At 26.5% G+C, this 16,255-nt stretch overlaps 1 protein-coding gene across 1 annotated transcript; it reads left to right on the top strand.

Moving 5' to 3' along the window:
• Positions 1-7,921: 7,921 nt before the first annotated feature.
• Positions 7,922-15,755, top strand: LOC148937249 (aminopeptidase N-like). Its single transcript, XM_089073464.1, has 8 exons — positions 7,922-9,476; positions 9,654-9,831; positions 10,101-10,239; positions 10,489-10,570; positions 12,039-12,382; positions 13,058-13,344; positions 13,602-14,377; positions 15,069-15,755. Exons 1-7 carry the CDS (start codon positions 9,043-9,045, stop codon positions 13,785-13,787), a joined length of 1,650 nt encoding a protein of 549 aa, XP_088929590.1. The 5' UTR covers positions 7,922-9,042; the 3' UTR covers positions 13,788-14,377; positions 15,069-15,755.
• The last annotated feature ends 500 nt before the right edge of the window (positions 15,756-16,255 follow it).

Raw genomic sequence — 16,255 nt, 5'->3', positions numbered from 1 at the left:
AATATGTTTTGATTGTGTAAAATTATTAATAATTTGTTCTGTTACTTTTAATATATATTTTATGTTTTGCTTTTTTTAGAGAAATTAGTACAACTGCAGCATCAATCGTTATCGTAAATAGTATTTATTCTTTCGAGAAGCTGGCTTAGTCAAATAAATTTCGTCAAACAATACTATTAACTTGTTGCATTTTTGCTTTTATTAAATTTGAATATTGCATATCATTATATATGAATTTTCAATGAAATATAACACGTTGCTGAAAATTTTATTTTGTAAAAGTTGAAAAGATTGTTCCTTTTTAACAAATATATACGTGTATTACAAATGTGTATTATTATTTATAATAACACACATTCAAACATTATGTCATTTATAAAAAGACAATTTAACATCAACATCAACTATCAACATCTTCTAAGTTTAGGTTACTCTTTCTGGAAAATTTACAGCGTCTCTGATAATTATGGACATAACTTTTATGCAGATAAAGCGGACAAAACTGTAAAAAAAAAATAAATAAATTTTCTGCTAAATACGGTTCGGATGGAATTTAATAGCCGCGAATGTATCTATCATCTGATTGACACATCGGTTTCGATACACTTACTGATATAAAAAAATTTTGCGTGTTTCTCAATGACCAACTTCTTAATTAATAAATAATCGTGAATAAGAATACGCTTATGCGAAGGTAGAGTCTGGCATTAAACGCTTTTAGCAGTTTTTAGGACGCATACAGAAATATGCACTATAAATGAATGAATGACTATCATTTCTGGATTACAGCTATCGACACTTCGTTCGCATTTCTAGCATATTTATGTGTAAGAATAGATTGTTTTTTTGCGCGGATGCATTCTTATTTTTAAAGATGTTTCTTTTAAAGATGTTTCTTTTTTAATAGCAAAATTTGCCAAATATAAATGGCTTTTCTACTCAATACAATCCGCTCTATCCACATACAAGCGATTTGTCATCAATTATCAGATAGCCTATGAAATTACGCAAACAATTTACATGTAATATATATTTATGTAATAGCATAACTATCAAAATAATCATAATAATCATGTTACAATTTAACGCTATAAAGTCAGTAATTCGACAAGATACATATTTAACATGTGCCCATACGAATTTTATAGATACATTATTGGATACACAGGAAAATTATTAACTTTTCTTCTTTGTCTCAAAAAAAATTAGATTGCGCAGGCTTGAATTGAGCAGGTACTTGGATACTTATTACTATTATTATTTCGATCTTTAATATTTATTATAGTCAAAATTATTTTGAAGTTTTTACTGCTCAAATAACAAAAGACTATGTCGCTATCAGTCAATACTGTTTTAGAACCCGTTTCGACTTTTATTGTCAGTTTTGAAAATATATAATTCACATCATACACTTTACAATATATAATATTACATATATTATAGACTTTCGGTACTGAAAGTGAATATCGAAACGCAATCTAGAATCTGCAAGTTGTACGTAAAATAGATACATAAATACTCTGTATTCATACATATTTTCTTGCTTTTGACTTCTCTATATTATTGTAACTATATTATTGTATACTCCAACGATTGATCTAAATCGTAAGGGATGATTAGAAATCTTTGATATCTGTCAATATCATTATCAATGTGCTTTAAAATATATAAATATTACTAATATTATAATGAACATTTATTATTCTTAAATATAATATATTTTATAATAAATATTAAAACATGTATAATATACAGGATGATTCAGAATAATTGTCCTTAAAGCGTATTCCTAACTTTATTCTAAGACAATTTTTCCTTTACCAAAATTTTATCCGAAGCTTAGTTTTTAAATTATAAGCAGAAATAATTTATCAATTATGGGCTACGAATAGAAGGTAGGCAGGGACGGCGCAACTCATCGTGCGACGCGGATGATTACGCGGGGCGCACGTTGCGATCAGCTGCTTTGCTATGAGACACACATGCACATTCGCGCTCGCACGCATGCATGCACACATACACGCACGCACATGCACACGCATGACACTTGCTTTGTAAAAATTCGATGTCTTCGTGACCTTGCAAAAAACGGACAGATAATTTCACTTGCCGTGATAGCAACTTTTTTCCTTGCGACGAATCCACACCAAATAAATCAAAGTTTTTCTGTCTTGAATTATATCAATACTCACGCACTCGATTGATTTATAAAAATCCAAATCGATCCATCACTATTAACCACTACCGATTAATTATTTGGCGACTGAGAATTACTCGAATTAAACAGCACGTTACATACTATTAGAGAGAAATTAGAAATTTTCTTTTTCTTATAAATTGTATCATATTATCAACATGTTCACTGATGCACTCGATCGATAAAATAAAGCTTTTACGAATGAATCGGTTCATCAGTATCACTATCAGTTAATCATTCGGCGAATGAGAATTGACTTGAAAAAAAAAACACATTATACATAATCACGATAATCAATATTTATAAACACATATCAACACTTTTACGGATTTACGCACGTGATCAATAAATCGAAAAATTCACGAATAATAAATTACGGGGGCTCGAGCCATGTTTGATGCAATCTCTCTTGCCGCGCACCAGGAAGATTATTTATATATCTGCTAATGGTGTTGGAGGGTGTCGCCGCTGCAGTCCGACCTGCATTCATTGAGAGATTAGGACCATCATCTCTCTGGAATACCGGTCGTGGGGATTCGAGAGAATACATGTATATATGTATATTGTAATTGCGTATATTGCTTATCGCTCGATATTATGATATTTTTCCAAGCAGAAAAAGTTTTTCTTTGTGAAAGATATGTATAAGTTTAACATATCTGCTCCGGAAATAATATTTTTACATGGAGATCACATGTTGGAATTAAATAGATCTTGTATAGCAGCTGCTTTAGATCTATGTATCAAGCTCCAATTCTCTTCGTTGCCTCAAGAACAGTGCCGAGAGAACAGAGAATTTTTAACATAGAATTTTCTAGTATAAATTTATATTTATATATACCATTAGACGTATTTTACAAACATTTTTATAATCAAAATGTTCATTTCGTTCATTCAATTCGTTCATTTAAATCTGAGCAAAGATTGATTGCGATAAAAAATTTTCTTGATGTATTAAATAATTTCACCGGCACATACGATCTCACAGATAAAATGCAAAAGTTATCTTTGCAAGCGTTTTTATATTTGCTCCTTTATATTGCCTATGAAGAAAACATCCAAATAACTACATCTATTATTGTGAAACTGTGATCGGATCTAGCGATCGGAAAGGGTTTAAGTAGCTCAGCATCCTTCGTGGTGTGTCTCGCCGCATATTTCCTACGTTGGTCGCTTTTGTAGAAAGGAATTGTCCGTTACGTATTTAATAACGAAGACTGCAAAAAAATCGAGCGTTATGCTTTGAGCTGTGAGAAGACAATATACAACTCCCGGACCGTCATCAACGTCTTCACATCCGTGTACGGCGCAATAACTATTCGATGAAGGCATCTGGATATCATGGAAGAAATGGTGTCCATGAAAATTCTGATTGTCGATGCGAACATTAATCAGAAAATAGAAACTATCCAATTTATTTTAGCAAAAGATATGGAGTATATCCGTGTAGATTTCATCATGATCAGTTTAGAAGCTGTAATGGCCACGTCTGCTGAAGCGGTTGATGAGATTTACTTTAAGTCGATAAATATACGTGAAAATGACAGCAATTGGCCACGCCTTGTCCCATTAGATAGCTAGAAAAGGGTATCGCTAGGTTTCAATCTTAACGTCATTTTTAACGTCGTTACGAACTTAAACGTCATTTTATGTTATATAATGTTTACGCGTGGGTACTCATTTAAGATATGTTGTCATCCGTTGAAAATTTTATTTTTTTAATATATTTACTTTAAAATTTACTTTAATCTTTTAATATATATTTAATTATTTTATTTTTTATATATTCTGTAGACTTTTATCAATATGAGTCAAGGATTATTAAAAGCAATAGACAATGTCTAGTTCAAACCTATTATTTGCAATTGTACGAAAATATTCACTTGCGAGCAAGATAACAAGTGATAGTGGATCCATGTTTATTTTTTTACATTGAACATCAACCATCAGCTCATCACTAAACTAAAAAATGAACTTAAGTCTCATAATTTTCCTGTCATAGAAACTACTATGGTTTCTAGCGGAATCGAATAGCACGTTGATAATAACTACTAAATATAAAAGTTTTGAAATGTTACAAAGTAAATTAATTATTACATTATTGTGCTTATATATTAATTATATGTCTAATAATTATATCTGTTTTATATATTTTTACATTTATTTGACATGTTATTGACGCAATACATATGCATATAATAATACAAAATAATAATAATACAAAATAATAATACAAAAAAAATAAAGCAGTAATCTCTTACATTAAATGTGTAATTATTAAATATTTTTGTGCACATGCATTGTGCAAATATATTCAAACAAATCCATAAAAAATATAATATTATTGCGTTTTTTTTTACAAATTTTTTATACGATTGATTTTTGAATTAACAAATTATTATTATCATTTCAAATCATTGTTAAAAATTTATTAGAGCTTATAAAGGGATACACGAGACATTTACTTTCAAAAAGATATTTATTAGAAATATACATAGCCTCGAGATTATTTGAGTTTGTATTTTTATTTAATATTGAATTTTGGACTATTTATTGTTCGAGATTGTGCACTTTTCCCAATAGAAGCCTTTTTTTCGTAAAAGAAATATTTAATACAAGTTTAACATGTTCGCGTTGGAGATCGTATTTTTACACGGAAATGTATAATGGAATATGATGAGACTTTGCATACAATTGTTTTACATATTAAATTCTAATTATCGTTGTTGACTCCAAAAATAGTGTCCGTCGAATTTATTAGAATAGAATTTATGAATTTGAAATTATATTTGGATTTTATATCTTTAATCGCGAACATTTATAATTTCTCATAATATTTATATAAAAGTATCACTTATTTAAGAATAAGTAATTAGTAAATGCGATAAGAAAATTCTAAATGCGATAAGAGTGAACTATTAAATGATTGCTCTAACAATTACGATTTTACAAATAAGGAATATCAATTATGCTTGCTTATGTTTCTTTATTGTTAATTTAATTATGTTTAATTTGATATTTTGATATTTTTACCAACTTCTTCTTATTGATCACCAAAAAACAAATCAAAATAACAATATCTATTGTCGTAGAATTGTGATCGAATTTGTTGGTTGAAAGGTAACTTAGCAATTTATAATGTATTTAATAGCGTGCATTTTGCATTAATTGCGCAAAAAAGGATTGTTTGTTACATATTTGATGAAAAAAAAATCAAGTGTTAAGCTAAAGATTAGAACATATTGATATATAATTATCTAATCACGATCAGTGTCTTAGCATCTGTATATGATAGAATAATAACGTTTGATGGAAAAAGCATTTTAAAAACGTTGGACCCACTATAAAGATAATCCACTTAGACCCACTATTGCCTATAATCATGATAGTCGATTTGAACATTAGTTAAGAAACGAAATCTGCCTAAAAATATAACAAATGAAATATGGACTTTTCATCCATGTGTAGATTTCACCACGGGTAGTATCGATTATGATTGCTGAAATGATCGATGAAATTTTCGACGTTATTAACTTCTATGCCAAATATTTGTCTGTTGGATTTGGTTCAAACACAACAAGAATTTCTCCGTTTGGATGATGGACACATTATGAATCTTCTTACATCAGTTAACAATAATACCGAAATTAATTCTTTCTTTTCTTTAGACCATTATTTGAAAGGTAGGCAATACTGAACAAATAAAATCAACATAATTATAAACATACTTAGGAACTATTTTAAAAAATAAATATATTTATTTAGTATATTTTACTTTTTCTTAATTTATTATTATTAAAATAAAAACATATGTTAATAAAATTATAAATTCTGATTCTTTTAAGTAATCAGTATCTTACTAGTCAATCAATATCTTTAGAAACTGATAAATTTATTACAAGTATATATTTACTTATATATTTGATTTTATAATGCTTATTTGTTGCAGTACATATTGCGCTGCTTATATATTGGAAAATAAGATTTTAATATTGATAAATCCAGAATAACTAGAGGAGACATATTATATAGAACAGAATATAATTTCAGTTTAAAGATGACATCCATAAAGAAATCTAACGATTCTATCCGCGAATTAACCAATATCATAATTATGTGGCTCCCTAACATAACATTTTTCAGAACCATTTTTTTGGAAATATAATATCATCATTTTCTATCTATATATTTCTCTCAAAATGATGCATTCTGTATTTATATTCTGTGTATTAATATTTATAGTCGATCGACTTGTCATATTGTCATATGCTTAAAAGTGATCAGAGGTAAGTTATGTTTATTTCATGCTTTTATTATGATACCTTTAATAATCGACGTTAATCATCATGATCGTCACTTTGTAACGAAAGCTCGAAGCAGAAGGATCGTGATTTAAAAAATACAATTCTATCATTAATAACTTATAACGGTAAGTAATAATTTGGTACGGAATATTTTAAAATATTTTTGATATCTATGATATACACGACATCAGTGAATAAATTTAATCATTAGAAGACAGAATGCATAAATATCATAAAGTATATATTTAATTATACATATTAAAATAAAAGTATATACACATAAATATTATATATTGCAAAATATTATATACCACTCTGTACAATATATTGTAAAACACTATTTGTTCTTAACTTAATTTGGAATTTGCAAAGACAAATTATTTTGCTTAATATGCAATAATGCTTTTTACAATTAATTGCATCATAATTATTACAAGTCTTATTCTCACATCGATAATAGAATAAAGATATTAAATAAAATGCATAACGTAATTCACTTTGAAAAGGAAATACTTGATTAATCGATTAATTGAATATACATGAAAAAGCCGTAGAAATAACAGAATAAATTAACATAAATTAATTTGCGCGCGCGCCACATCCACCCCCCCCCCCACACACACACACACACAAATGTATGCGTATAAACATATATGTAATACTTTATTATAATTTTTATGGTCATCCAAATTGTTATATGTTACAGCTTCTTTTACAGTTATTCCGCCAACGATATGTTATATTTATATTAATTTATATTATTTATATTCATTATAATCACCGATGTTTATTGTTACTTCGTTACTTTATAATAAATTGTCGGAACAGGAAGGTCGATATTAGTTGTAAGAGTACGCCATCGATCACTTATAATGATGAGTATACAATAAACTAATTAATATAAAATATCTTAAATATTCATTAGCACATAAAATATCAATTTATGAAGTTAATCAATAAAACACTTATTATCGTATATATGAACATAATTTTTTGAATATACGGATAAATATAAATAAAAGAATAAATAATAAATGAATAATTTGTAACGACTATTTCTAAAATTACTATTAATATTAAAAATCGTTTCCATGATAAAAAATAACATTTTTTTTAATAAGATGTTATACATTTATGCACCCATTTAACATCGTATATAACAATATAGTGATACATTCAAGCTGTATTGAAAAATTTTATTTTAAGTATTGATTGTAAATATTTTAATAAAGGACCCTACAATTACTGTTTTTTATATTTTCAGAATATTGGGTTTTTAAGATATAATTTTAAATATCTTTACATATATATTTAAAAAATATATATATATTTTAATTAGTCTTTTATCAAAAATATATCTGCATAAATATTAAAAATTTTAATTTTAATTGTAAAAATGTTTAAATGAATACCATGGAATACATAAAACTGTTATTATATGGCAATATAATAATGATTTTACTTATGATATTTTCTGCTGACAAAAACATCCGAGATTGATAAATATAAACGAAATTCAAAGTTTAATAGTGTCAAATCTACAGCATATCAAAAGATTATAACATTGAAGTAACATTAAACCCAGAAGAAAATAATTTTCATGGAATATGTAATATCAGCATTATTACTTACACGAAACATAGATTTGCATTCAGTGAATCTGGATAAATTTCAATTTACGGCAATTATGAATAATAAACGTGAAAATGAAGCATATGGCTATTCACACCCGATTAATCCGCCAATTTCTGTTTTTTATTTCGATGGCATTCTATTACCTGGCAATTATTTATTGAATATAACATATAAAAGAAAAATTGATGACCCTACTGGAAGCTTTATCAAGATACCATACATAAATGCAGAAGGAGATAACAAGTGAGTAAGAAGAGATTTATTACATAATTAACATCACATAATAATATCACATCATAATATTTGAAATGAATGGATTAAGTATCTTTTTTAATTATACAAAATTAATGATTCACAACTTTAATGTAACAAAAATTCCTTAAATAAAAAAAACATTTAATATCGTCGTAATATTCACAGAATAATGGGTAGGATCTTAATATTGAACAATCGGAAAATACATGTTATAGATACAAATATAGATATAAACATAGATAAGGTAAAAACTCTGAATGCAAAAATTATAAAAATTATTAATGATATACAAAATAATATTTTATTCCTTTAAAGAAGTAATGTTAAATCAATTAATTACACATAATATATATATAAAATCGATTTTTTTATATCAATTATAAATAATTTGTAGTATTTATAGTTCATAGCTATACAGTTAAATAAAATAAATATTGTCTACAGAAGGAGACCACTAAATATATTAGCTTCTTTTCTTAGCATCTCCAAAGATCAATCAATTCCAAAGATTACTTAAATGTTAATATAAAATAAAAGTTTATCGTACATTACATTTTAATAAAATTAATTAAATTAATAAAATTAATAAAAATTATTTAAACATATTAGATTGCTTATTGTAAGAAATAACTCAGTGACAGTTTAATTTAAATGCGACATTTATTTGCATGTTGGGACAAGCCAGGAATAAAAGCTAGATTTAATATTACTATTAAGCATCACACATATTACCGTGCTTTTTCAAATATACCACTCCTTGACACATTCCTGTCAAAAGAGAACGAGAACATAACGGTGACACGTTTTGGCATTAATTTCGATATATCCATTCATCGTATTACGATTGCGTTATTCGACATAAAGGATTATTTGTACATTATTTCCGAAAAGATCTATGATTTCAAATTGTGGGTCGGGAGACCGATAATACAAAATGAAACTTTTTCACTCGAATTAATTAAAAATATCGCGCATATCGCTGAGAACACATGGAGACTATCAGACAAAACTATAAAAGAAGATTATTATATGATCGCAGATTTGCAAGATAATGGCATGGATAAATTTCAATTCGTATTTGATAGGTAAACATATGTAATCAAATAATGAACTTTTATATTTTTATAGTAAAATAGTTATATAAGAAAAACTAAATATTATATATAAATATTATATATAGATAATAACGTTAATTATAACGTATAGCTCGTTGCGTAAACTGATAATATGTACTACACATGACATTTCATTTATGATTTTAGAAATAACAATATTGTCTATGATGAAAAAATAGATCCCATTGCGCGCAAAATAGAGATATCTCGTTTAATAGGACGTAAAGTAGTGAGTAAATTATTTGGCAATGTCAATCCATCATGGTCTCACTTATGGTTGCACGAGGGTATTGCTACGTTATCTGTGATAATCATGATTAACGAGGTATTTGCTTGCTTGTAACAATACATCATACATAGAAAACGGATCATGCATATTTATGATATAAGCAAATGTATTCTTTAAATATTGTCGATGCTATCTAATATAATTGAACAATTATATCAACTTTCTCCGTTAATTACACATTTCTTTAGGATCCGTGGATCCATAACGTTCCTATATGTTTTAATTTATTTAATGAATTGATCTAATTATGATTTAATTTATATAAAAAATTACTTATTATGTTACTGCACATTCCTAATGTCTAGATTATGCCGGAAATTCGTTTGTTGGATTTGTTTGTTGTTCAAACTCAACAAGCATCTCTCCATTTGGATGATGGATACATTATGAATCCTCTTTCATCAGAAATTAATTCTCTCTCTCCTTTTACCCGTTATATGAAAGGTAGGCAACACTGTACAAATAACATCAACGTAATTATAATAATAAATACCTTTAAGAGCTATTTTAAAAAATAAGTTTCATTTTATTTTTTTCTAATTTACTGTAAAAGTAAAAAATAAAAAAAAATTATAAGTTCCGATTCTTCTAAACACTCAAAGTCCTATCAGTATCTTTGAAAACTTCGTTAAATTAATTATAAGCATATATTTACTTATATATTTGACCTTATAATCTTATAATTTTTTATAGCACCATGTATATTACGTATGTTGTATCTTGCAGTGGGTAACGAAATTTTTCAAGAAATCATTGGATTATATTTGAAGAAACGGTAAGTATATTTCGTAACATTTCGTTTTCTGTTTATTTCTGTATTCTACATTTTTCAAGTTTATAATTTTTAATTGCGATGTTATATTGCCGGCTACATAATAATTTATCATATTTGATTGCAACTCTCCTATTGTTTATTACACCAAGTCACCGAAAGATATTTTGTACAAAAGATTTAATATCAGAAATTGACCTTAATTTAGTCCAAGCTAAAATATAACATCATTATTCTACGAATATATAACGTAATTTAACTGTTAAGCCATGTAAATTGTAAATTCATTTTTAATTGTGAATTGTTTGCGTAAAATCTAAACTTTTTTTAGAGAAATAGTTTAGCCTGTAAATAAATTTTTGTTTGGCTTAGTCTCTTTCTTTTGTAAATGTAATTGTAACATTTATCACACCTTTCTCAATACATGTTGAAACATTTTTGATATTTATGTCATTAGAGATATAAAATAGAGATATAGAATTATAAATGCATTATTAACGTTTAACATAAAACTTTTTACTATTTTCAAACAAACAGTAAACTTTATGAGTAAATTCTCTACAAAATTTTAATTTTTCTTTATAAAGGAATAATTTTTTCTATAAATAAATTTATCTCTCATAATTCTCCCATCTTTTAATGAAAGATTTATTATGCAAATGCGTTCTGTAATCAGACACATATATTTTAGTGCCAACTTTTATAACTGTTTTTTAAATAAGTATTTCTTAATAGATAGATTCTGTTATAACAAATAAGAACACATAATTTTTATTGCTACGTAATATCTAAAAATATTCTTATTTCTTATTTTAAGATTTAAAATGTAATTCAATATAGTCCTATCTGAGACTTTTGTGTTATATGTTAAATTTTCCTGTTTCTCCCCAAGATCTCCCATTCATTATGTAGTATTTTATTAATAATTTCTTATTTGTATTAATCGTGATGATATTCACGGTGATAGTTTGTATATTATTTTGCTCATTCAAAAGATTGCGATTATATGATGTTTCTTTTATTAACATACATTTCATTTAATTTTGTACATGGAAAATATTTTTCTTTTATGAACTTTAGTGACAGAGAGATTGCATGCAACGTGGAGCAAATTATTTTTTTGTAAAGTTGCGAGATCTTAGTTAGATATTAATACTTTTTTAGCAATAAGTATGTGTCGTTTGAATGTGTATCATTTATTTTATCATTAATAGTATAGATGAAAGTAAAAATATACTCTGAAGAGCTACAGATGTTTCGTTAAATGTAACGTTTTGTACGAATTTGACATGAACTATAAGTATACTATAACTATAAGTATACTCCTGTAGCTCTTAATAAGTGTGAAAATTAGAAAAATTAGAAAAATTAGAAAAATTATAGTATTTACACGTTGAATAATACTTTCTCGGTAATATCTATTATAAAATGTATAATGTCAGTATAATTAAGTTTTATATAATTTTATAAGGTTGGGTGGTTTGGATGAATTTTGGAATGCTACGCAATCTGTTTATAATTCACAAACAATAAATGAAGGACAACTTAATATAAATAGCGTAATAGAACATTGGATAAGAAGAAAGGAATATCCTGTTCTTAACACAAGTGCAATTCCCAAAAATATATCGAATATATTTGACACAACAAAGTTTTACAAAAAGTGGAATATATATGTACCTTTAATATACAGTATGCCTCTATATAATGATTTTACGATGACTTTGCCATGGTATTTAGTGACAATGCAACGCACATATAGACCTGAAATAAATATAGAAAACATGTGGATAATAGTCAACATGCAAAATACCGGTGAATTATACTTGAAAATTTTTTTATACTACAGATTCCATTAATTTGTTCAATCTATAACATTGAATGTTTATAAAAAAAGAATAATTTCTTGTTTCTTTTTTAGAACAGATGTGTACGCTTCTTATATGTATGATTCTGAAACTAATATTAATATAATATGAAATGTAACATCGTAAAATTTATTCTAATTATCTTCAACTTTTAGAGATTTTAAAATGCACAAATGGTTACTCGTTTAGCAAATTACATTCCACGTATCTTGTTATTGAACTTCGAACATTTCATGAATTTATATAATAATATAATCTAATGTATAACATAATGTTTATATAATTATATTAATTTAATTTTTTTGCGACTATCACAATATTTAAAAAATATAACTTTTGTAAATAATTTGATATTAAAATATAGTAAATTGATTGTAAAGTTTTTACCAAAGATAATTTAACATAAAGTTTAACATTATGTTATTTCATAAATATAACTGACACTTCCTTTATTGTTTGTATATAGGGCAATTTATTATATATAAAAGTAATTTTTATCATGTTACTTAAGGTTCATATTTGAAATGAAGAAAATAAAATTTCAGAATTGTATCTTAAATTTAATATCAAACAATGATTAATGATTTCTGACTGATGATTGACATTTCTTATTGTGTGATAGGATATTATCGTGTAAATTATTCTCAGGACAATTGGTTAAAAATTGCATTGTATCTTGATTCCAAAAATCATAGGAAGATAAATGTTCTCAATCGTGCTCAACTCATCGATGACGCGTTTCACTTTGTAACAACGGGAAAACTCAAACCATTCATATTCTGGGAACTTACAAAATACTTACATAAAGAAGTAGATTATATAGCATGGTATCCTATGTTTAAAGCTCTTGAACGCATGTCATACATCATTCCAATCATTCCACGCGATGATGGAGAAAAAGATTTCATGGTAAAAATATAAATACACCTTTTAGTAAAGAATGTATTTTATACTACTTACATTAATTTAGTAAAGAATGTATCTTACACTATTTACATTAATTCAAATTCAAACACATTTTATATTAAATTAATTTTTTAAATAGTTTTCTAAAAAACTAATGCTTTAATTTAGAAATTGAGTAATAAAGTTCCGCTCCGACAATTTAGCAACTTTCCAAAAAATAAATAAATTAAAAAATGTTTCTGTTTATTTATAACATTTAGGACAGAATACTCTGGATATTGAGTCGGCTACTTGAAAAAATTGGATACAAGGAAAATCATAACGAAAATCATCTTACTAAATGTTTGAGGCAAGAAGCCGTCAAATGGGCGTGCGTTCTCGGTGATAGCAAATGCAAGAGAGCAGCATTAGATAATTTAGAATGGCATTTCGCAAATCAGACGTAATTATTCCTATGAGTTCCACAATATTTTTGTTCACAGTATCTGTAAAACTTGATATATGTGAAACTTGATATAAATGAAAATATACATAATAATTGTCATATCTTTATAATGAAATCTTTTTAGTTCTAATAAACTTTTGCCATGGTGGAAGAGATGGACATATTGTAATGGCTTGTCTCACATTCCTTTTGGCGAAATATCTTTTAACTTTCAAAAAATTATCGGAACCGAAAATCTAGACATTATGGAAGCTCTAGCTTGCTCTAAAGTTGATTATATCGTAACTCAGCTTACCTTATCACGACTAAGATTTACACGAACAAACTCATTCATTAAGAAGCATATAAGTTTTTATCATGCTCTTCAGAAACATATAACCTCATCATTTGATTACGTATTAAGCAATTGGGACAAAATCCATCCTGAGTAATGTTATCATTTTCACAAATATATTTTAATTATGTACAATTCTTAACTGTGTTATGTCATTTCTAATATATATCATATATTTTTTTTCTAGAGAAGTTGGTAAAACTGCAGCATTGGTCATGATCATAAATAATGACTATACTTTCAGACAACTTACTCAGGTAAATTTTATTAAACGTAATACTACTAACTTATTATATTTTTGATTTTCATTAGATTTTAGTAACGTAACATATTATTAGATAGAAAGTGTTTTAATTTAGTAATTAGTCTTTGTGAGAATAATATATTATACTCAAAACTAAATTGTCAAAAGAAGTATAACACGTTATTTCAATGTTAGTTGTAAAATTTGAAAAGATTATTCATTTAGATCAATATAAATGTGTACGTGTATTATGAATATGTGAATTATTATTTTTTACAAGAAATGCATACATGAAATCCATAAAACATAGGATATAAAATTATTCCATCGGTTTGACCTTGTGGGTGGCAGGGCTTTGTCAGGACAAGGTCACTTTACCAACAGTAATATAACTTTCAACTTCTATAACTTAAAAGATATTTAATAAAAAAATATTTTATTATGGCGTTTTGAAAACTTGAGGTAAGTTACGAAAGTATGCAAAAAAAGGAAGGTTTCACTTAAAAATTCAAAATGTCCTAACCTTGACAACACCATCCAAGGTCAAATCTATGGTATTTATGGTATTATCTTGTCCCCCCCAAACTCATAAAATTTTTTTTTGAAACATTGTTTGATTTAACGCAGTTTTTGAGATATTTAAATTAATCCTTTAAAATGAAACATTCTGTATGTTTACATGTGCACCCATACGAATTTTGCAGAAGCAATGGATACGGGAAAAGTTTAAAAACCTTCTTCCATTGATGTCACTGAAACTAAACAGGCGCAAGCTTGAAATAAACAGACGATTACATTCTTATATGTATTATTATCATTAACACTTATTATAATTTTTTTTAACTTTTATTGATCAAATAACAAAAGACTGGATAGCAATACAATAGTGCTGATTTAAATTATGACATTTATTATCAGTATTGTCAGTATTATCAGTATGAAAATATATAATTCACATCATACAGTTTATAATATATGATGTTACATATATTATAGACTTTCAGTGCTGAAAATGAATATTTGAACGGATTTTGGGATCTGCAAGTTTTTGTACAAAATAGATATTAAGATATTCATATGTATTAATATTTCCTACTTTTATATCATTGTAACTATATCATCGTAGTGTTTAACGATCGATTTCAGATCGTCAAAGATAGTTAGAAATTTTTGATATCTATCAATATCAATGTACTTTAAAATATATTATTAATATTATAAACATATATTATTCTTAAATCTAATATATTTTATAATAAATATTAAAAATATGTATAATATATATGTACACACACACACACACACACACACACACACACACACACACACACACACACACACACACACACACACACACACACACACACACACACACACACACACACACACATACACACCATTATACGGTCTACACATACAAATAAAATTTACGTCAAATATTATTAATAATTTTGTATTAATTTCATGTCTGATTACTTTTCTTTCTGTCATTTTAAATTAGTCCTGTCATCCTAATTAGTCATCCTAAGCTATAAGAAGGCATTAAGATAAATAATAAGATGACATAAACGTCGATACGTGACATTTAGTTCACCTAAAAGTAAAGAACAACATAATAACAACTATAATTATACAACTATAATTAAAACAACTATAATTATTATCGTTTTAGGTCATATAAAAATTAATGTAAACGTTAATAAAATTTTAAATTTAAATTTCTTGACTGATTATTGTAATTATCAGTTAATTTTGTAAGTTATCAGTTAATTTTTGCATATAGTAACAATTTTAGAACTACTGTTTTTAGAACTACATGACTTAATTTGAATCCACACAAACGTGTATCTCATTCGAACATATGCATATAATTATTATTTTTGCTCTGTGC

Source organism: Pogonomyrmex barbatus, unplaced genomic scaffold (genome assembly GCF_055798465.1).
Source record: "Pogonomyrmex barbatus isolate J1 unplaced genomic scaffold, ASM5579846v1 scaffold15, whole genome shotgun sequence".
Lineage (NCBI taxonomy): Eukaryota > Metazoa > Arthropoda > Insecta > Hymenoptera > Formicidae > Pogonomyrmex > Pogonomyrmex barbatus.
Note: the sequence above shows the minus strand (reverse complement) of the source record. Positions and strands in the feature narration are given on the sequence as shown.